Raw genomic sequence first — 22719 nt, 5'->3', positions numbered from 1 at the left:
TTTGCAACAGCCTGGGATATTCAACAGTGGCCCTGCCTTGAACTAAGGAAGGCCCCTTTCCTCTGCCCTGTGGAATTCCCTTCAGATACAGCTGAGTTGGGAAGTGTCCAGAATCCCCCTCCCCCGTCTCTCCCCTGTGTCCCTCAGGGAAATGTCGGCAGGGCCAAAATCCCACACACGGGGCCCTGCCCGCGCCAAAGCAGCAGCAGCACCGCACGCTGCACAGGGAAGGCCTGGGAGCTGCCGGAGCCGCTCTGTGTGTAGCGGGGGACGTGGGGGGGAGGCAGAAATGGCTGGGCTGGGCTGCCCTCCCCTTCCCGACCCATCCCCTGGTCCCAGTAGCCCACGCCTCCCCCTCGCTTCCCATGAAAACACCACATGAGGAAAGAGCTTGCCATGCGGTTTGTCATGCTAGCCGCAGGGCAGGCTGTTCAGAAGCAGGGCAGGCACCTATCTGGTTGTGAGCTCGATCCTTACATTTCACCAACCTAGGAACAAGTGTGAACTCCTCAGGCGCTGTAACAGCCTTGACATGGAGTCACTGGCCGTCGCCTTGGACGTTCCGGTCTAGCTTCCCAGCCGGGCAAGCCTGCTTCTGTGACAGACAGACCCTTTCCCCACGGTGCTTTCCCCTGCCTTGCCAGAGCCCAGGCCCCTCCTCCTTCCAGCACCCCCACCCCACCAAGGACTTGGTGCCCACAAGACAGACTGGGGAGGGGTGAAGGGAGACGCCCTTGTTGGATTTTAATCAGTGTTTGCACAGGGAGTGGGAGAAGAGGATAGAGGCAGGGAGGGAGCATATGAGGGAGGAGGAGGGAATAGGGGCGGGATGGGGAAGCCAGGATGGAGAGGAGGGAATAATGGGACGGGAGGGGCAGGGTCGGGGAGAAGGGAAGGGAGGTAAATTTGATAGGGACAGTGGTGGATTCACACAGGGCCCAGGCCCAGGCCCAAGCCCCTGGCCAATTTGGGTTCCCCGGCAGGAGCCCTGGCCCCCGTGTAGAAGTGTGGGGTGGGGCACCAGCACCAGAACAGTGGCCCCACTCCTCGCTCCTCCTCTTCCCCCTGGGGCCCCAGGCAAGGACATAAGTCAGAGCTGGGCTGTGGTTAGAGCTGCCCAGGGAGCCGGGGCCACTGTGGGGTGCCCTGGACCCTCCACCTGCCCTGGGTGGGAGGCCAGGGGGCCTGAGAGCAGCCCCCAGCCCATGTCTCTGCCCCTGCCACCCAGGGCAGGTGGAGGGTTAAGGGTTTCCCACAGTAGCCCAAGCTCCCTGAGCGGCCCTTCCCACGGCCCAGCTGCACCTTCTGGGGCCAGCGGGCGGGGTCTTGGGGGAAGAGGAGGAGTAGAGGGTGGGGCCCCGGGGTGAGGAAGGGCTCAGGCATATCTCAGCCGCCCACTAGGAAGAGGCTGGTGCTACTCGTAGGGTTGCCTGGAATCAGGCTCTATCTCCAGAAGGCTACTGAAGCCAAACTGGGAGATTTTAGGTGCAAAAAGTTCTGCGGCGCAGTGGGGCTAAGGCACGCTGCCTACCTGCCCTGGCCCCGCGCCGCTCCCAGAAACCGCCAGCACGTCCTTGCAGTCCCTGGGGGCAGGAGACAGGGGGTCTCTGCGCTCTGCCCCTGTGCTGAGTACCGACTCCACAGTTGCCATTGGCCAGGGATGCAGCAGGGGAGGAGGGGATTCAGGAGTTGCAGTGTCCTCAAAAATTATATGATTAACTTGTATTTTTGTCTTGCATTATGTACGATGTTCAACATGACATCCAAAGCAGGGTTGGAAAATTAGGCTGGAAAAATGGGAGAACTCTTATTTCAATATTGAGAAATGCAATTTTCCCCCTCGCTCCTCATCCCATCCCCATGTCTCCTTTGTCCTGCCCTGCCTGTTCAGGTGACCTCACACTGTTTCTAGGATTAATGTGTTGCATTTTTTGCAATGATTTTTGTAACTGAACCTCTGTCGTGAGACAAGCATAGAATCTCAGAAAGAATTGCCCTCTTCCAAAAAGGCCTTCATCTCTCACTATTCGCAGAGCAAAGCCAGGCTGCCTTAGAGGAGATGGTGTGGTCCTTTGCTTCTGGTAGACAGAGACACCTGGTCTAAGGGACCTGTGTTTAAAAGGTTTCAAATTATTGCAGAGGCATCTCACCTAAAGTTTAGAAACCTCAAAAAACTTGAGAAGTCCACTCTTGGACTTGTCCAACAAACTGTGGAAAAGCAGCCAATGCCACTGAGCTACATGCAAGAGAGACCATTTATGGTGCGAAAGGGAAAAGCCTGGCATGGAAAGTGGTCCCCCGGTTTGTTCCTTGGAAAGAGGAGGTGGGGGGACTAAGCACCCTGCAGCCCAGTACCAGTCACCTCCTGGTAACACTAATTATCAGACCCCAGGCCATTGGGATGGCCCAAAATAGTGTTTCTTATACACATCATTTGAACATATGAAGAAACAATGCCCTAAATATGGCGAATCCAAATACAATCCCTGATCCGTCCAGATTAACGTACCTACCCTGGATTCGGAGGCTGTGGGTCAGAACCTCCCAGTGACCCCAATTATCAGACCCCAGCCCCAAGGGACGGCCCAAAATATGGATCAATGTAGCAGGTGAGCTGTGACCCAGGGACCTTTTGGTGCCAAAGGGCAGAGGGCACAGGGGGTGCAGAGGGTTTTACAGGGATCGTCTGGATCAGATCTTTGCATAACACCAAAGGATGGCATGTGAGGTCTCTCCTGAGAGCCAGAAGTCCATTAGCCATCATGATTACTGCAAAATGTATGTAGAGAGAATATTTAGGGAGTTACATATCTATACTGAAAATTATGTTCTTAAGGATTTGGGATTCAGGCAAGTAGCCAGAGGTAACAGTCCTCAGCACTGTACCTCCCAGATAAGAGGTAACAGACACCTATCCCCCTGTCTGCTTATTTGTGTATGTTGCATTGTATACCTCACCCTGTGTGCCTGTTAGCATTCTGAGGCAATTGCTGATGAAGACAGTTTAAAATCTACAAGACAGGAAATCTACAGGACGAACCAGTCAGGAGGGGGGTGTCCTGTTTCTGCATAAAGCCATAGGATTGTTCGGAGAGAACTAGGGGTGCCCTGGGACACCCTGGGTCCTTTACCAAGGAATAAAGTGACAGCAGGTTTGTCTCATGAAATAAGGTCACAGATTGCCTGGCTGAAAAGCATTGGAATGATTTGGGGCGAGCAATTCTTTATTAGACATGAGAGCAGCTTGTTAATTTGTTAGACATGAGAGCAGCTTGTTGATGTCAAGGAACTATGACGTGATTGGAATAACAGAGACTTGGTGGGATAACTCACATGACTGGAGTACTGTCATGGATGGTTATAAACTGTTCAGGAAGGACAGGCAGGGCAGAAAAGGTAGCACTGTATGTAAGGGAGCAGTATGACTGCTCAGAGCTCCGGTACGAAACTGTAGAAAAAACTGAGTGTCTCTGGATTAAGTTTAGAAGTGTGTGCAACAAGAGTGATGTAGTGGTGGGAGTCTGCTATAGACCACCGGACCAGGGGGATGAGGTAGATGAGGCTTTCTTCCGGCACCTCATGGAAGCTACTAGATCGCATGCCCTGATTCTCATGGGTGACTTTAATTTTCCTGGTATCTGCTGGGAGAGCAATACTGCGGTGCATAGACAATCCAGGAAGTTTTTGGAAAGCGTAGGGGACAATTTCCTGGCACAAGTGCTAGAGGAGCCAACTAGGGGGGGCGCTTTTCTTGACCTGCTGCTCACAAACCGGGTAGAATTAGTGGGGGAAGCAAAAGTGGATGGGAATCTGGGAGGCAGTGACCATGAGTTGGTTGAGTTCAGGATCCTGACGCAGGGAAGAAAGGTAAGCAGCAGGATACGGACCCTGGACTTCAGGAAAGCAGACTTCGACTCCCTCAGGGAACGGATGGCCAGGATCCCCTGGGGGACTAACATGAAGGGGAAAGGAGTCCAGGAGAGCTGGCTGTATTTCAAGGAATCCCTGTTGAGGTTACAGGGACAAACCATCCCGATGAGTCGAAAGAATAGTAAATATGGCAGGCGACCAGCTTGGCTTAATGGTGAAATCCTAGCGGATCTTCAACATAAAAAAGAAGCTTATAAGAAGTGGAAGGTTGGACATATGACCAGGGAAGAGTATAAAAATATTGCTCGGGCATGTAGGAATGATATCAGGAGGGCCAAATCGCACCTGGAGCTGCAGCTAGCAAGAGATGTCAAGAGTAACAAGAAGGGTTTCTTCAGGTATGTTGGCAACAAGAAGAAAGCCAAGGAAAGTGTGGGCCCCTTACTGAATGAGGGAGGCAACCTAGTGATGGAGGATGTGGAAAAAGCTAACGTACTCAATGCTTTTTTTGCCTCTGTCTTCACTAACAAGGTCAGCTCCCAGACTGCTGCGCTGGGCATCACAAAATGGGGAAGAGATGGCCAGCCCTCTGTGGAGATAGAGGTGGTTAGGGACTATTTAGAAAAGCTGGACGTGCACAAGTCCATGGGGCCGGACGAGTTGCATCCGAGAGTGCTGAAGGAATTGGCGGCTGTGATTGCATCTTTGAAAACTCGTGGCGAACGGGGGAAGTCCCGGATGACTGGAAAAAGGCTAATGTAGTGCCAATCTTTAAAAAAGGGAAGAAGGAGGATCCTGGGAACTACAGGCCAGTCACCCTCACCTCAGTCCCTGGAAAAATCATGGAGCAGGTCCTCAAAGAATCAATCCTGAAGCACTTGCATGAGAGGAAAGTGATCGGGAACAGCCAGCATGGATTCACCAAGGGAAGGTCATGCCTGACTAATCTAATCGCCTTTTATGATGAGATTACTGGTTCTGTGGATGAAGGGAAAGCAGTGGATGTATTGTTTCTTGACTTTAGCAAAGCTTTTGACACGGTCTCCCACAGTATTCTTGTCAGCAAGTTAAGGAAGTATGGGCTGGATGAATGCACTATAAGGTGGGTAGAAAGCTGGCTAGATTGTCGGGCTCAACGGGTAGTGATCAATGGCTCCATGTCTAGTTGGCAGCCGGTGTCAAGTGGAGTGCCCCAGGGGTCGGTCCTGGGGCCGGTTTTGTTCAATATCTTCATAAATGATCTGGAGGATGGTTTAGATTGCACTCTCAGCAAATTTGCGGATGATACTAAACTGGGAGGAGTGGTAGATACGCTGGAGGGGAGGGATAGGATACAGAAGGACCTAGACAAATTGGAGGATTGGGCCAAAAGAAATCTGATGAGGTTCAATAAGGATAAGTGCAGGGTCCTGCACTTAGGACAGAAGAATCCAATGCACCGCTACAGACTAGGGGCCGAATGGCTAGGCAGCAGTTCTGCGGAAAAGGACCTAGGGGTGACAGTGGACGAGAAGCTGGATACGAGTCAACAGTGTGCCCTTGTTGCCAAGAAGGCCAATGGCATTTTGGGATGTATAAGTAGGGGCATAGCGAGCAGATCGAGGGACGTGATCGTTCCCCTCTATTCGACATTGGTGAGGCCTCATCTGGAGTACTGTGTCCAGTTTTGGGCCCCACACTACAAGAAGGATGTGGATAAATTGGAGAGAGTCCAGCGAAGGGCAACAAAAATGATTAGGGGTCTAGAACACATGACTTATGAGGAGAGGCTGAGGGAGCTGGGATTGTTTAGTCTGCAGAAGAGAAGAATGAGGGGGGATTTGATAGCTGCTTTCAACTACCTGAAAGGGGATTCCAAAGAGGATGGCTCTAGACTGTTCTCAATCGTATCAGATGACAGAACGAGGAGTAATGGTCTCAAGTTGCAGTGGGGGAGGTTTAGATTGGATATTAGGAAAAACTTTTTCACTATGAGGGTGGTGAAACACTGGAATGCGTTACCTAGGGAGGTGGTAGAATCTCCTTCCTTAGAAGTTTTTAAGGTCAGGCTTGACAAAGCCCTGGCTGGGATGATTTAACTGGGAATTGGTCCTGCTTCGAGCAGGGGGTTGGACTAGATGACCTTCTGGGGTCCTTTCCAACCCTGATATTCTATGATTCTATGATTCTAATTAAGTCTAGATTCTAGAATGCCTGTGATGTTTTTATTTGATATGTAAGCATTTGTCGCCAAAACTTCTACTTGCTACTACTTGAATGACTGGGCCTTGGGATCTCACTCTGAACATCTCTAAGTGCTGTGAGCTGAGGAGAGCGCTGATCTGAGGTGTAATTGGTAGCTGGGGTACACTATTTCTTTGGAAGCAGCAGATCTGTGCATACTGAGAGTGTCCAGTGATCAGAGAGTGGACACACCAGGGAGACACTCAAGGGATCAAGGGTTGGAATGTGCCTATTGCTAACCTGTAGAGTGAGAGCGGGGCCTGTGAGGCCGTGAAGGGAGGGCTTGTGTTACCCTTGGCCAAGCTGGGGAGCTGACCCACTACAGGCATAGAAAAAGCTTCCTCACACTAAAGGCAGGTGGTAAGGGGCTGCCTCCAACCCTAGGTTCCTCTGGGAAGAATCATATTAGGTGTATTCCGGTAGTACCTAGGCACCCCAGTCATGCAGCAGCACTCCATTGTGCTACGCACTGTACAAACAGGCATTGCAGCAAAGGAGAGTTTTGAGGAGGGATTTGAAGGAGGAGGAGGAGGAGGTGGATTTGTTTTATTTCTTGAGAGCTTGTTTGACCCCTGTCACTGGATTGGATCATTGGCCTTGCTTTGCGTCATGGGCACAGAGCACGGCCTTCGGCAGACGATCTTGGGACATGCGCGTCATGTGTCCCAGACAGTGAAGCCTGCGAGCGTCCAGCATCGTCTGCATAGACTGTGGGCTGGTTCTCTCAAGGGTCTCGTTACTGGTGATCCCTTGGTCTCAAGTGACTCCAAGGATTTTTCTAAGACAGCGGAGGTGGGAACTGTTCAATCTCCACTCCTGCTTGGAGGATGTGACCCAGCTTTCAGAGCCGTAAAGGAGGGTACGAAGGACACAAGGCTGATAAACAGACCCCTGTGTGTTCAGGGTTAGCCACAGGCGCCGACTGTGTAGGTGCTCCAGGGCTGGAGCACCCCCAGAAACAAAATGGTGGGTGCTCAGCATCCACTTTCAGCCCCCCACACTAATCAGCTCTTCTCCTTCGCCCCAGCACCTCCTACCTCCTGGCAGCCCTGCTGATCAGCACCTCCCCCGCGCCCCAGCGCCTCCTGCGTCCTGGTGATCACCTGTTCAGCAGCAGGGAGGAGGCGCTGGCAGGGAAAGGGGGATGAGTGAAAGCGGTGTGCGGTTGTGGGAGAGGGCAGGAAGAGGTGGGGTGGGGGCAGGAAGAGGCAGGGCAGGGGCGCAGTGGGGGGAGGAAGAGGCAGGACCTGAGTGGGGCCTTGGGGGAAGGGGTGGAGTGGGGTGGAGCCTGGGGTGGAGCGGGGGTCAAGCACCCCCCCGGCACATTAGAAAGTCGGTGCCTCTGGGTTTAGCAGCTTGTTGTTCCAAACACGTGACAGGTGTCATGAAGGTGACAGAAGCTTTGCCAATGACAGCATCAAGTCTCCTATCAAGGTTATGTGAGCTGGTAAGAATTGAGCCATGATAGCAGAAGGGATCCATGTTATCCAGAGCTTCATTACTGACAGAGCTTTTAGGTGGCATGTTGGTACCTTGTGATATGACAACGGTTTTCTTGATACTGATTACCAGGCAGAACTTGTTGCATGCATCAGAAAACTTGTTCATCATGATCTGCAATTCATCAGGTGAATTAGAGACGAATGCAGTGTCATCTGCAAAAAGCAGATCCTGAATAGTAAGCTGGGTGACATGCCTTCTGCTCTGTAATCATCTGATGTTAAACAAGCTGCTGTCCATCCTTGAGTCAGTTAATACAGCAGATGGATCATTTCCAAGTCGTACTTAAGAAGACTCGAGAAGAAGATGCCAAAGCCAGTGGGTGCTAAGATGCAGCCTGCTTCATGCCAGTATGAATAGTAAACTCAGATGATGTTTCATTTTCAGACTGGATAGTTGCCTTCATTCCCAAGTGGAACTCTTTGAATAGGGAGAGCCCCTTTTGTTGTCAGCCAATTTTCAACAGGATCTTATAGATGCCGTTCCTGCCAAGCGTGTTGAAGGCCTTTCAGAGGTTAACGAATGCGATATAGAGAGGGGCCTGTTGTTCACAGCTTTTTTCTTGAACCAAGCGCAATCACTACATGCATTTACTACAGAAGCATCCAGTGATTAGTAAGGGCCACTTCTGCATGGGTCAGAACGACCAATTTTCCAATCATTAGGAACATCACACGGTCCGACCCTCAGTTTGCGTATCCCTGGAATAGAGGGAGCAGAGGGAGGGGAGAGAAGATGGGAAGGGAGAGGAGGGAGGGGAGGGGGAAGGGAGGGGCGGGAGGGAATAGAGGGACAAGAGGGGGCACGGGAAGCAGGGACTAAAGGCACCGGAGTGTGCTGGGGTTGGGGAAAGAGGGAACATAGTGATGTGAGGGACACGTGAGGGGCAGGAGAAGTGCTTAATTTGTAATGAAAGATGTACCTGGGCTTAAGCAATTAGGTGCTGGGGCTCAAGAAATGTTCTTACATTCGTAACTGATGCAGGAATCCCAGCAGTATAGGGGCTATGAACTGCCAAGCCAAGAGGAGCTGGGGCTTATCCCTGGCAAGCCCTGGCACAAATTAAGCACTGGGAAGGAGGGAATAGAGGTAAGGGAGGGGGCCTGGGGAGAGGGCAGAGGGAATAGAGCATGGGAAAGTAGCAGAGCGGGAGTGAAGGGGTAAGATAGGAATGGGAGGGACATGTGGCTCAGGAGGAGGGAATAGAGGGAGGGGAAGGTTAAGGGGTAGATAGATGAGGCCATAGAGGGATGGGAGGTGACACGAGGGAACAGAGGGAAGTGATGGGTAGAATGGACTGGAGGGTGGAGAGAGGCTACAGAGAGGGAAGAGAGATGTATTGGGGGCAGAGCAAATAGAAGGATGGGAGGGGGCATGAGTTAGGTCTGAAGAAATAGAGGGAGAGGAGGCGTCATGGAGGGGGCAGGAGGGATACCGGAATGGGAGGGTGCAGCAGGAGAGGGTGGAGGGAATGGAGGGAGGACGGATGCGGAGGCTGGGGAGAAGGGGTGCAATGAATAGAGGCAGGGAGTGGTTTGGAAGCTGCTGTTGCAGTTGTTACTGTGGGTATAATTGTGTCCTGTGTCCCTTCTTTTGCCTTGTCGGGAGAACCACTATATGTAGGGCCCTACCAAATTCACCATCCATTTTTGTCAGTTTCACGGTCCTAGGGTTTTACGAATCGTAAATGTCATAATGTCAGACATTTCAATCTGAAATTTCCTGGTGTTGTAATTCTCAGGGTTCCTGACCCCAAAAGGCGTTGTGGTGGGGGTTGTGGTATTGCCGCCCTTCCCTCAGCGCTGCTGCTGGCGGCGGCCCTGCCTTCAAAGCTGGGCAACTGGAGAGAGGCAGCTGCTGGCCGGGAACCCGGCTCTAAAGGCAGAGCCACTGCCAGCAGCAGCCCAGAAGTCAGGATGGCCTGGTCGGGTATTGCCCCCTTCCGTCTGCGCTGCTGTCTGCAGAGCCGGGCCCTCAGTCAGCAGCCGCCGCACTCTGGCCGCCCAGCTCTGAAGGCAGCAGCGCAGAAGTAAGGGTGGCAATACCGCAATCCCCCTAAAATAACCTTGCGACCCCAGGCTGGCTCTCCTATCTACCTCCTGTCTCTCTTACTCATCACCCCACCAGAGGGGGTCTCCCCTATAACCCTCCCACTGACCCTTCCCCAGAGCAGCCATCCGGGATCCCCTCCCGCACTGATCTCCAGGGCTGGCTCTGTCTTTTCTCTGCCAGCTGCTCTCCAGACTCTGTCCCACGCTGCCTTGCTGATCTCCTGCTTCCACCTAAGATTCTGGGCAGAGCTTGCCTGGAACTAACCTTGTCAGCCTCTCTTATCGGCCCTTCGCCCCCTGGCTGCACCAGAGCCCAGCCCCCTTCACCCTCCAACACCCTGTCCCGTATTCACAGTGTCTGGTCTCGGGCTGGCTTTTAGCCAGACCCTTGGGAGTGACCCCATCAGTGTCCAGGTCCCCAAGGACTCACACAGTTCCACAGGGGCAGGCCCAGGCCGCCACAACTCGGAAACTGGGTCTTTGGCACCAGCGATCCCTGTCTCTCTCTGTAGCTCCCTGCAGTGAGTCCAGTCAAGCCTGACACCTGTGGGAGAGTTTTTCTACCCCATCAGGGCACAAGGCTCCCACTCAGAATGTGCAGGGCCAGCAGGCAGCCTTTTCCAAAACAGGTAACAATTGATTATCTCCTGAAGCACAAAATCTGAAAGTCCCGGGGTGAGTGTGAGAGAGGCAGGGGGAAGCCAGGCTTCATTGGGCCCTGCTGCCCTGCCCTCCATCCCTGCTGTCTCTGTCCCCGTGTCTCCCAGTCCCAGTGCCCTGCCTGTCTGTGCATCCTGCTCATCTCCACACCGACACATGACACCTTCTCTCTTTATTCTCCTCCACAGCCTTCCCCGAGGAGACTTCCGGAAAGCGTAAGTCACTTGCTCTAAGGCTTGATGTCCAGTCACTGACCACTCCCGTTGCCTTTTCCAGATTCTCCATCGATATGGGTAGATTCTAGCCCAGACAGTTCTAGTGGTGCTATGTCTTGAATACCTAGCCCTGATCTCCCGTGGCCTAGGGAGGAAATGAATTTTCAGTGCCAAGAGGCTTGATACAGATAGTTCATAAATTCCCACTGTCATCACACATGCCCCCTCCCCGCCGCCACAAGGACCCTTCAGGGCATTGAGGAGTTAGGGGGACATATCTCTGGGGTGGGTGATTAGTGGGACATGGAAAGGGGATTATTCCCTCTGCCTCTCCTCCCCATTCTCCCACTGTCCCCTCTTCCCCTGGGGCCGAGGAGGGTCGGGCTCAGTGATGGGCACAGGGACCCTCACAGGCCTGTCACGGACACAGAGGGGTATTTGTCTCCTCCCAACACACAGTTTAACTCCCTCCCCAAACAGCCGCAGCGGGAAAACAACCGCTCAGGTTAATGGGAGCAGCAGGTGCAGAGGGCTCAGGATTGGAGTCACATTCACGTCCCCCAGCCCAGCTGGCCGTATGTGCAGAGGGGAGGGGCACATGGAGCTGGACTCTGACCTGGCTGCAAGGGGAGGCTGCTCTGGCTGCTGGGGAAGGGTGGGGACAGGCCCCTCTGCTGCTCTGCTCAGCGACCCTGGGCAGTTACTGATGGGAGCAGGAGCTTGGGAAATTCCCCCTCATTAGCACTGCTCCCCCACCCCAAATGCCCCTCTGCAGCCCCTCAACCCTTAGCCACCCCCTGCAGAAACTGCAAAGGGTGGAGTGTGGGGGTGGGGACTGGAGGGCGGGGAGGAGGGATCCCAGGGAATAGATGTGGTGGGGGTAGGGAAGCTGGAGGGAGCCGGGAAGGAATCAGGTTTTTTCTTGTTTTCATCCTGTCAGTGCCTGCTTCCCCTTCTCTGTTTGTGTAAAAAGGATTAGTTGGCAGCCAGGGTAGAACAGCAGTAAATACATTTGTAAAGCTCTTTTCCAGACAGCAACACGACCCCAAGTGTGTGTGGGGGCGGGAGTGTGTGTGAGTGCAAGAACCTGTTTTGCATTGCAGGAGAGTCTCTAGGTTTGCGCTTCAAACACTTTCCATTCTAAATTATAAGGGATCCCTGGGACCTTTTCTGTGAGAAGTTCTCACATCTCAGTTTGCAACAGCCTGGGATATTGAACAGTGGGCCCTGCCTTGAGCTAACAAAGGTGCCTTTCCTCTGTCCTGTGGAATTCCCTTCAGATGTAGCTGAGTTGCAAAGTGCTGAGAATCACCCTTCCCCTTCTCTCACCTGTGTTCCTCAGGGAAACGTCAGCAGTTCAAAAAATCACACATACTGGGCCCTGCAACTAGTATTGTTTTCTTTAATTACACATAATATTTAACATAAGGTCCAAAGCAAGGTTGGAAACTTAGGGTGGAATAATGGGACACCTATTATTTGAATTTTGAGTGATACAATTTCCCCCTCACTCCTTCCCTCACACCACCGTGTGTCCTCCATCCTGCCCTGCCTGTTCAGTTGCCTTCATGCCATTTCTAGGATTAATATGTGTGTGTGGGGGGGTTTGCCATTATTTTTAGAACTGAAAGCTTATCTGTGAGACAAGCATAGAATCTCACAAAGAATTGCCCTCTTCCCAAATGGCCGTCATCTCCCACAGTTCCCAATGAGAGCGAAGCTAAGCTTCATTAATGGAGACGTTGGCCTCTGGTAAACAAAGACACTTGATTGAAGGGATCTGTGTTTAAAAGAATTCAAATTATTCCAGAGGCATCGCACCTAAAGTTTAGAAACCTCAAAAAAATGGATAAATCACAGGGAATATGTTCATACAATGGGGGGTTATTTGATTTGAGAAAATGGATCAAAAGGAAAGGGGCAGAAACTTATGATCAGTTTGTAGATTGAATTGGTCAGGAGTTCTCTAATGTCTGCTCTGACAAGGTGAGGGCAGCGGTGTGGGAAAAGTCAAACAAACTGGAAAGGGCATCCGATGCCACTGACTGACACATGGGAGAGAGACCATTTATAGTGCTCAGCTCCCAAAGGGAAGGGCAAAAGCCTGGCATGGAAAGGGGCCCCCGGTTTGTTCCTGGGAAAGAGGAGGAGGGGGCTAAGCACCCAGCAGCCAAGTACCAGTCACCTCCTGGTAACACTAATTATCAGACCCCAGCCCAAAGGGACAACCCAAAATCGTGTTTCTTACTCACATTCCTTGAACACATGAAGAAACAATGCCCTAAGTTTGGCAAATCCAAATCCAATCCCTGATCCGTCCAGGTTAACATAGCTACCCTCGAGTCAGAGATTTCCGTGGTACCAGAGGGAGTGCTAGTTAATGTTATCCATATTCCTGAAATCTGATGCACACTCACTCTGTCTGCCCTCTCTTGGCAAAGGCAGCTTGCCCAGGCAGCACTCGATCCTGCACAGCCTGGGCCTGGAAAGACAGGCAGAGCTGGAGTCAAGCCTTTCTCTTGAAGAAGGCTTTGAAAGCCAAGCCATTGGCTCTGTCCAAAGCAAGAGGTTTGGGATACGTGCAGGCTCTTAAAAGACGTGTTTTGGCCCCTGAGTTCTCCTGTGGAAGGAAAGTGAAAGGACAGGAGCCTGGACTGGCTCTAGTTCCACTATGGCCACGGCACAGAGGACGTCAAACACACTCTTGGTGAGTGTGGGGCTGAGGTGCCTGTGGAGCTGGACAGTTGGGCTCCTCGCCATCCCAGGAGACTGTGAAAGTGAGCCTGGATCGGGGGCTGGGTGGAAGGAATGGGAACAAAAACTGGACATAAATGAACTAGAACAACACACCATCAGATGGGCTTTTAACCCATTCCTGCCTGAGATCAAAGGCCACAGGGTACATCTTCTAATGGACAGCACAGCAGTGGTGTACTACGCGAGCAACCCGAGTGGAGCAGGTTGTGCAGAGAAGTGTATCCTGGACCTAAATTGTCGAAAGCAGGTGAAAGGAAACAATTGTCCTGCTCAACCTGTTCTATAAAATTTCTGCAGGAAATAAGGAAAAATTGGAGACAGACAGACTGGTACAAAGTGGATGTTGTGACCCGTGGTGCCCAGTAAAGCCCACACTGAAATGCCAAGGTCAGGGCAGGCTGAAAAAGGAGAGCAGATTCTCTCAAACCTGGTGGTTAACACTGCAGTTAGATTCACCCACCAGTTACAAATTCTGCCCCTGATCCCCCCCCCCGCCCCACTGTTTATGAAGAAGCAAGAAAGAAATCACAGAGCCCCCTTTATTGAATCCGGTTCTCTGGCTCCCAATCAGCACCTAGGTGCAATAAAGCGAGGAGTTATTTACAGCTCTGCTCACTATATAAAGTATTCTTCTGATCCCAAAGGGCCAGCCACATTACCAGATTAATATTACTTTGGATTTTCCCCAAAATACCACACTGCCAGCCAATCCGCTAGTCCCTAAAGCTAAGGATTTATTAGAAAAGAAAAGAAATGAAAGAGAAGAGAGTTGTTAAATGATCAAAACAATCAGAGACGTACAGAGACTTCAGAGTCCATATATCAGGTTCTTAGTAGTCTTGGTGAGTTTACCGGCTTGAAAGTCCCTCTGGACACATGCACAGCTCGGGTGGGTCATTCAGTCCTTTGTTCAGAGCTTCGTTTGTGGAGAAGTTACTCCAGAGGTAAGAAGCAGGACTGAAGACAAAATGGAGAAGATGTAGCTGCCTTTTATATTCTTTTTGCCATGGGGCTTGTACTTCCTTTGTCCTAAACACAGGCTCACAGCACATGGCATGGAAAAGCCTGAGGGTTCCGTCCCTAGGCACGTCCCTCCATGTCTTGCTGACTCATAAGGTGTAGCCCCTGGCTTCTGTCAGTGGATCCATTGTACAGCTGATGGCCCTTCAAATACAGATCGATCACACCTATTCATAGCTTACTGATAAAGGCTCCCTGGGACCTTTCCTGTGAGACGCTCTCACCCCTCAGTTTGCAACAGCCTGGGATATTCAACAGTGGCCCTGCCTTGAACTAAGGAAGGCCCCTTTCCTCTGCCCTGTGGAATTCCCTTCAGATACAGCTGAGTTGGGAAGTGTCCAGAATCCCCCTCCCCCGTCTCTCCCCTGTGTCCCTCAGGGAAATGTCGGCAGGGCCAAAATCCCACACACGGGGCCCTGCCCGCGCCAAAGCAGCAGCAGCACCGCACGCTGCACAGGGAAGGCCTGGGAGCTGCCGGAGCCGCTCTGTGTGCGGCGGGGGGGAGAAGGGGGCAGGGGGAGGCAGAAAGGGCTGGGCTGGGCTGCCGTCCCCTTCCCAACCCATCCCCTGGTCCCAGTAGCCCAGGCCTCCCCCCTCCCGCCTCCCTTGAAAGCACCACTTGAGGAAAGAGCTTGCCATGTGGTTTGTCATGCTAGCCTCAGGGCAGACTGTGAAGAAAGGCACCTAACTGAGCAGGGCAGGCACCTATCTGGTTGTGAGCTCGATCCTTACATTTCACCAACCAAGGAACAAGTGTGAACTCCTCAGGCGCTGTAACAGCCTTGACATGGAGTCACTGGCCGTCGCCTTCGACGTTCCGGTCTAGCTTCCCAGCCGGGCAAGCCTGCTTTTGTGATAGACAGACCCTTTCCCCACGGAGCTTTCCCCTGCCTTGCCAGAGCCCAGGCCCCTCCTCCTTCCAGCCCCCCCATCCCACCAAGGACTTGGTGCCCACAAGACAGACTGGGGAGGGTTGAAGGGAGACGCCCTTGTTGGATTTTAATCAGTGTTTGCACAGGGAGTGGGAGAAGAGGATACAGGTGGGGAGGGAGCATAGGAAGGGGGAGGAGGTGATAGGAGGGTTGGGGAAGCTAGGATGGAGAGGAGGGAATAATGGGAGGGGAAAGGAGGGGCAGTGTGGGGGAGAAGGGAATGGAGGTAAATTTGATGGGGACAGTGGTGGATTCACACAGGGCCCAGGCCCAGGCCCAAGCCCCTGTCCAATTTGGGTTCCCCAGCATGAGCCCTGGCCCCTGTGTAGAAGTGTGGGGTGGGCACCAGCACCAGAACAGTGGCCCCACTCCTCGCTCCTCCTCTTCCCCCTGGGGCCCCAGGCCAGGACAGAAGTCAGAGCTGGGCTGTGGTTAGAGCTGCCCAGGGAGCCGGGGCCACTGTGGGGTGCCCTGGACCCTCCACCTGCCCTGGGTGGGAGACTAGGGGGCCTGAGAGCAGCCCCCAGCCCATGTCTCTGCCCCTGCCTCCCAGGGCAGGTGGAGAGTTCAGGGCTTTCCACAGCAGCCCGAGCTCCCTGAGCAGCCCTTCCCAAGGCACAGCTGCGCCTTCTAGGGCCAGGGGGCGGGGCCTTGGGGGAAGAGGAGGAGTAGAGGGTGGGGCCCCAGGGTGAAGTAGAGTTCAGGGGTATCTCAACCCCCCACTAGGAAGAGGCTGCTGCCACCAGTAGGGTCTGCTGGGTCTCCTGGAATTGCGCTCTATCTCCCGGAGGCTACTGAAGCCAAACTGGAAGATTTTAGGTGCTAAAAGTCCTGTGGCACAGTGGGGCTAAGGCAGGCTTCCTACCTGCCATGGCCCCTTACTGCTCCCAGAAGCCGGCGGCACGTCCTTGAAGTCACTGGGGGTGGGAGACGAGGGGTCTCTGCACTCTGCCCCTGTCCTGAGTGCCGACTCCACAGCTGCCATTGGCCAGGGATGCAGCAAGGGAGGAGGGGATTCAGGAGTTGCAGTGTCCTCAATAATTATATGATAAAAATTGTATTTTTGTCTTTTTTTGCAATGATTTTTATAACTGAACCTCTGTCGTGAGACAAGCATAGAATCTGAGAAAGAATTGCCCTCTTCCAAAAAGGCCTTCATCTCTCACTATTCGCAGGCAGCAAACCAGGCTGCCTTAGAGGAGATTGTGTGGTCCTTTGCTTCTGGTAGACAGAGACACCTGGTCTAAGGGGCCTGTGTTTAAAAGGTTTCAAATTATTGCAGAGGCATCTCACCTAAAGTTTAGAAACCTCAAAAAACTTGAGAAGTCCACTCTTGGACTTGTCCAACAAACTGTGGAAAAGCAGCCAATGCCACTGACTGATACATGCAAGAGCGACCATTTGTAGTATGCTGGTGCGAAAGGGAAGAGCAAAAGCCCGGCATAGCAAGGGGTTCCCTGGTTTGTTCCTTGGAAAGAGGAGGAGGGGACTAAGCACCCAGCAGCCCAGTACCAGTCACCTCCTGGTAACACTAATTATCAGACCCCAGGCCAAAGGGACGGCCCAAAATAGTGTTTCAAATACACATCCCTTGAACACATGAAGAAACAATGCCCTAAGGATGGCGAATCCAAATCCAATCCCTGATCCGTCCAGGTTAACATACCTACCCTCGAGTCAGAGACTTCCGTGGTACCAGAGGGGGTGCTAGTTAAAGTTATCAGCTCTGACCTCCTGGAGGTAGACCAAGAGCTCATTAAACAGGCCAAGATAAATGGTAATGTGTGGTGCGGTGGTCAAAGTTGCATGTAGGGTTGGGATTGGGCTGAAAGCAGCGCTGATACCGGGGTCTGGAGACAGGCTGTGGGTCAGAACCTCCCAGTGACCCTAATTATCAGACCCCAGCCCCAAGGAATGGCCCAAAATGGTGTTTCTTACTCACATCCCTTGAACACATGAAGAAACTCTGCCCTAAGTATGAAGAACGAGGAGTACTTGTGGCACCTTAGAGACTAACAAATTTATTTGGGCATAAACTTTCCTGGGCTAAAACCCACTTCATCCGATGCATGCACTGTTCACTGATGCCGGTAACACAGGTCTAGGGGCCTTGCTAACGCAAGCCGGTGAAATTAATAAGAAACATCCTGTTGCTTTTTTAAAGAAAAAACTGACACCCAGTGAATAAAATTTCTCTGTCATAGAAAAAGACTGTTATGTGATTGTGTGGGCAGTCCGGCAGCTAAGGCCTTCCCTGTTCAGCCAAAAATTCAGGGTTCTAACAGACCACTCTCCAGAACAAAAGGTACCAACTCCAGACTGCTACGTTGCAGTAGAGAGCTTCAAGAATATGATCCAGAAATAGTCTATATTAAGGGCAAGGAAAAGGTAGTGGCAGATACACTCTAAAGGCAAGAGGGTCAGAGCTGACTCATATGGATCAATGTAAGGGATTAGCTGTGACCCAGGGACCTTTTGGTGCCAAAGGGCAGAGGGCACAGGGGGTGCAAAAGGTTTTACAGGGATCCTCTGGATCAGATCTCTGCAGAATACCAAAGGGTGGCATGTGAGGTCTCTCCTGAGAGCCAGTAGTCTATTAGCCATCATGATCACTGCAAAATGTATGTACAGAGAATATTTAGGGAGTTATGTATCTATACTGAAAATTATGTTCTTAAGGATCTGGGGTTCAGGCAGGTAGCCAGAGGTAACAATTCTCAGTACTGTACCTCCCAGGTAAGAGGTAACAGACACCTATCCCCCTGTCTGCTTATTTGTGTATATTGCATTGTATATCTCACCCTTTGTGCCTGTTAGCATTCTGAGGCAATTGCTGATGAAGACATTTTAAACTCTACAAGACAGGAAATCTACAGGAAGAACCAGTCAGGAGGGGGGTGTCCTGTTTCTGCATAAAGCCATAGGATTGTTTGGATAGACCTAGGGGTGCCCAGGGACCAGCTGGGTCCTTCACCAAGGAACAAAGTGACAGCAGGTTTGTCTCATGAAATAAGGTCACAGATTTCCTGGCTGAAAAGCGTTGGAATGATTTGGGGCGAGCAATTCTTTATTAGACGTGAGAGCAGCTTGTTAATTAAGTCTCGATTCTAGAATGCCTGTGATGATTTTATTTGATATGTCACCATTTGTCACCAATACTTCTACTTGCTACTACTTGAATCTCTGGGCCTTGGTAAATGAACGGATACTGGATCTCACTCTGAACATCTCTAAGTGATGTGAGCTGAGGAGAGCGCTGATCTGAGGTGTAATTGGTAGCTGGGGTTCACTATTTCTTTGGAAGCAGCAGATCTGTGCATACTGAGAGTGTCCAGTGATCAGAGAGTGGACACGCCAGGGAGACACTCAAGGGATCAAGGGTTGGAATGTGCCTATCTCTAACCTGTAGAGTGAGAGCGGGACCTGTGAGGCCGTGGGGGGAGGGCTTGTGTTACCCTTGGCCGAGCTTGGGAGCTGACCCAGTGCAGGCATAGAAAAAGCTTCCTCACACTAAGGGCAGGTGGTAAGGAGCTGCCTCACAACCCTAGGTCCCTCTGGGAAGAATCATATTAGGTGTATTCCGGTAGTACCTAGGCACCCCAGTCATGGAGCAGCACTCCATTGTGCTACGCACTGTACAAACAGGGGTTTTTAGGCATTGCAGCAAAGGAGAGTTTTGAGGAGGGATTTGAAGGAGGAGGAGGAGGTGGTTTTGTTTTATTTCTTGAGAGCTTGTTTGACCCTTGTCACTGGAATGGAGCATTGGCCTTTCTTTGAGTCACGGGCAGTTCTTATGTTGGCCACAGAGCACGGCCTTCGGCAGACGACCTTGGGACATGCGCGTCATGTGTCGCAGACAGTGAAGCCTGCGAGCGTCCAGCATCATCTGCATAGACTGTAGGCTGGTTCTCTCAAGGGTCTCGTTACTGGTGATCCCTTGGTCTCAAGTGACTCCAAGGATTTTTCTAAGACAGCGGAGGTGGGAACTGTTCAATCTCCACTCCTGCTTGGAGGATGTGACCCAGCTTTCAGAGCCGTAAAGGAGGGTACGAAGGACACAAGGCTGATAAACAGACCCCTGTGTGTTCAGGGTTAGCCACAGGTGCCGACTGTGTAGGTGCTCCAGGGTTGGAGCACCCCCAGAAACAAAATGGTGGGTGCTCAGTATCCACTGTCAGCCCCCCACCCTAATCAGCCCTTCCCCTTCGCCCCAGCACCTCCTACCTCCTGGCAGCCCTGCTGATCAGCACCTCCCCCGCCCCCCAGCACCTCCTGCATGCTGGTGATCAGCTGTTTGGCAGCATGGAGGAGGCGCTGGCGGGGGAAGGGGGATGAGTGAAAGAGGTGTGCGCTTGTGGGAGAGGGCGGGAAGAGGTGGGGTGGGGGCAGGAAGAGGCAGGGCAGGGGCGCAGTGGGGGGAGGAAAAGGCAAGACCTCGGTGGGGCCTTGGCGGAAGGGGTGGAGTGGGGTGGAGCCTGGGTCGGAGCGGGGTCGAGCACCCCCCCAGCACATTAGAAAGTCGGTGCCTCTGGGTTTAGCAGCTTGTTGTTCCAAACACGTGACAGGTGTCACAAAGGTGACCGAAGCTTTGCCAATGACAGTATCAAGTCTCCTATCAAGGTTATGTGAGTTGGTAAGAATTGAGCCATGATAGCAGAAGGGATCCACGTTATCCAGAGCTTCACTACTGACATAGCTTTTAGATGGGATGTTGGTACCTTGTGATATGACACCTGTTTTCTTGATACTGATTACCAGGCCGAACTTGTTGCAGGCATCAGAAAACTTGTTCATCATGATCTGCAATTCATCAGGTGAATTAGAGACGAATGCAGTGTCTTCTGCAAAAAGCAGATCCTGAATAGTAAGCTGGGTGACATGCCTTCTGCTCTGTCATTATCTGATTTTAAACGAGCTGCCGTCCATCCTTGAGTCAGTTAGTACACCAGATGGATCATTTCCAAGTCGTACTTAAGAAGACTTGAGAAGAAGATGCCAAAGCCAGTGGGTGCTAAGATGCAGCCTGCTTCATGCCAGTATCAACAGTAAACTCGGATGATGTTTGATTTTCATACTGGATAGTTGCCTTCATTCCCAAGTGGAACTCTTTGAATAGGGAGAGCCCCATTTGTGCACAGCCAGTTTTCAACAGGATCTTATAGATGCCGTTCCTGCCAAGCGTGTTGAAGGCCTTTCGGAGGTTAACGAATGCGATATAGAGAGGGGCCTGTTGTTCACAGCTTTTTTCTTCAACCAAGCGCAATCACTACATGCAATTAGAACAAAAGCATCCAGTGATTTGTAAGGGCCACATCTGCATGGGTCAGAAGTACCAATTTTCAAATCATTAGGAACATCACACGGTCTCGTTCATTTTAGGTTTTTGGTTTAGTGACCCTGTATGAGATTTTTAATTAAAGCAGGGCCATTCCCAGATAAAAACCTTACTGTGGAGTTAAGGCTGAGGGGACATAGCAGTAATTTAGAGTAAACTACAGCACCAGGATGTAGAAATGATCCCAAATCGGAGTGGTCGTCCAGTTCTCTTCTAAAAAGTTAAGTCGAGTCTGTTACGTAGCTCAGGGCAGGAGCGTGAGAAGCTCCCTAGACGGGGGGGCACCAGCACCCAAACAATGTCCTGCCCCCTGCTCCTTCCCTTCTTCCTGAGGTCCTGCCCTCCCTCTGCCACTTCCCCTGAGGCCCCATCGCACTGCTTGCTCCTCTCCACCCCCTGGCTGAGGGGCATGAAACATCCACACCCCTGCATGACATAGTCAAACCAGCCTAACCCCTGGTGTGGACAGCGCTAGGCTGATGGGAGAATTCTTCTGTCGCCCTACATACCGCCTCTCGGGTAGGTGGGTTAACTCCAGGGGGAGAACGCCTGCCGTGGGTGGCTGCACTGAGGTGCTACAGTCCTGTAGCTGCACCATGGCAGCTGTGCCCCTCGAGTGGTTTGAGTGTAACCATGGCTAACCCCAGCCCATCCACAGTCCAGGTCGCCCTGAGCACAACCAAAAGACGGTAGGGTCTGGAAATGCCCAGCCAGGGCCTGCAGAATAGATGGAAGCAGCAAGGCCTGAGGGGGAGGGAAGAGGGGGGACGACATGTGTGTGAGGGAGGGGAGAGGAGGAGGCATTATCCAGATGATCCGTATTTTTTCCGACACTGCTATTCCTGTCTTCGTACAGACACGGCTAACGCCTGGATTTTCCATATATTCATGTATTGCCCCAGTTAAGTTCTTCCTCCACATTTCTTTTAGGCTGCACTGGGGGTGAGTGCTGAGCAGGGGGAGCGAATGGGGCTACAACAGGGGGAGGCAGAACACAGCAGGGGGAGGCAATGCCAGCAGTGGGGCGGGCAGGGGGGTAAAAGGACGGTAGAAGTGAGAGGGGAGCATGCGTGTTGACGGAGATGAAGGGGGAGGGGAAGATGTTTGTGAGGGGGAGGGGATCCTTTGTGTGAAGGCAGGCAGAGGGCAGGGAGCACATGGGGTGTGAATGGGAGGGGCGTGTGTGTGTTTAAGGGATGTGTAGGGGAGGGGATTGGGGGAATGAAGCACATTTGTTCTTGATGGGGGGACGAGGACACAAGGATGGCTGGCGGATGGGGAGTGCTTGTGTTTTAGAGGGGTGTGATGGGGGATGGGACCATGCATGAGGGAGAGGTTGGGAGGGGAGTTTTGTTGGAAGCGTTTCTGTGTGCAAGAGAGAGATGTTGTAGTTATTCTGTGATTCCCCTGCCCCATCCCCCAACAAACACACACACACACACGAAACACTGGTCGTTGTCAAAGGGCTTCTCAGATCTGTTTCTATCTGGTACTGAAGTAAGCGTGTCCCATTCCTGGCAATCTATTTCCCTTCTGCTCGGCTGCTGTCTGCTCTGGAAATCCAGATCTAGTTTCTTGCTGGTGGGAAGGGAGGCCTGTTTGGGTGAACTCCCCCAGGTTAGTGTAGATGGCACCTTTCTTCACATTAGACAGGGGGATCTGGCAGTGGGAAAACTAGGATCCCGGCTGCATCCTCCTCCGCCCGCCTCTGCTTCCTCATCTGGAGGTGTGGGTTCCCCTGGGGCCCCGCCCCCACATCCCCTCTTCCCCCCAAGACCCCACCCCCAACTCGCTCCTCTCCATGCATTCCTCCCCATCACTTGCCCTTATGTCCAGGAAATATTGCCAGGGCACAGCCCTCTGACTTTTGAAAGTGATGGGGCCAGGGCCGCCTGCCCCCCCGTTCCGGCGCCGCTGTGCAGGAGCCTCCGTCTGTTCCTCCCCCTGCTCTTCTTTTTCTTATTTTTTGGCGGGACAGGAGGGGTTCACTGTTCTCTTCCTCCCATCGCTCTGCTCCACTGCTGCTCCCGCTGCCTCCCCTCTGTCCCCCATGGAGCTGCCCTAGCTGCTCCGGACTGGGAGTCTGCCTCCTGTCTGCTGCACAGAGCGGGGGGGAGGGTGCTGATGTCAGGGTGTCCCCCTCCCGTGTACCTGGT

The 22719-nt window shown here is 52.4% G+C and overlaps 2 protein-coding genes across 2 annotated transcripts in view; both read left to right on the top strand.

Annotated features, from left to right (window-relative positions):
- The window catches only part of LOC144267068 (uncharacterized), a 620395-nt gene that overhangs the window by 248528 nt on the left and 349148 nt on the right, over positions 1 to 22719 (top strand). The gene's annotated exons all lie outside the window — the stretch shown is intronic.
- LOC144267063 (uncharacterized) overlaps positions 1 to 22719 on the top strand; it is a 114071-nt gene that overhangs the window by 39981 nt on the left and 51371 nt on the right. Inside the window, exon 8 of the mRNA XM_077820728.1 lies at positions 10493 to 10519. Within this exon, the coding sequence (XP_077676854.1) occupies positions 10493 to 10519 (27 nt within the window). The remainder of the gene's footprint in view (positions 1 to 10492; positions 10520 to 22719) is intronic.

Source organism: Eretmochelys imbricata, chromosome 6 (assembly GCF_965152235.1).
Source record: "Eretmochelys imbricata isolate rEreImb1 chromosome 6, rEreImb1.hap1, whole genome shotgun sequence".
NCBI lineage: Eukaryota > Metazoa > Chordata > Testudines > Cheloniidae > Eretmochelys > Eretmochelys imbricata.
This window is presented reverse-complemented; position numbering and strand designations above follow the sequence as displayed.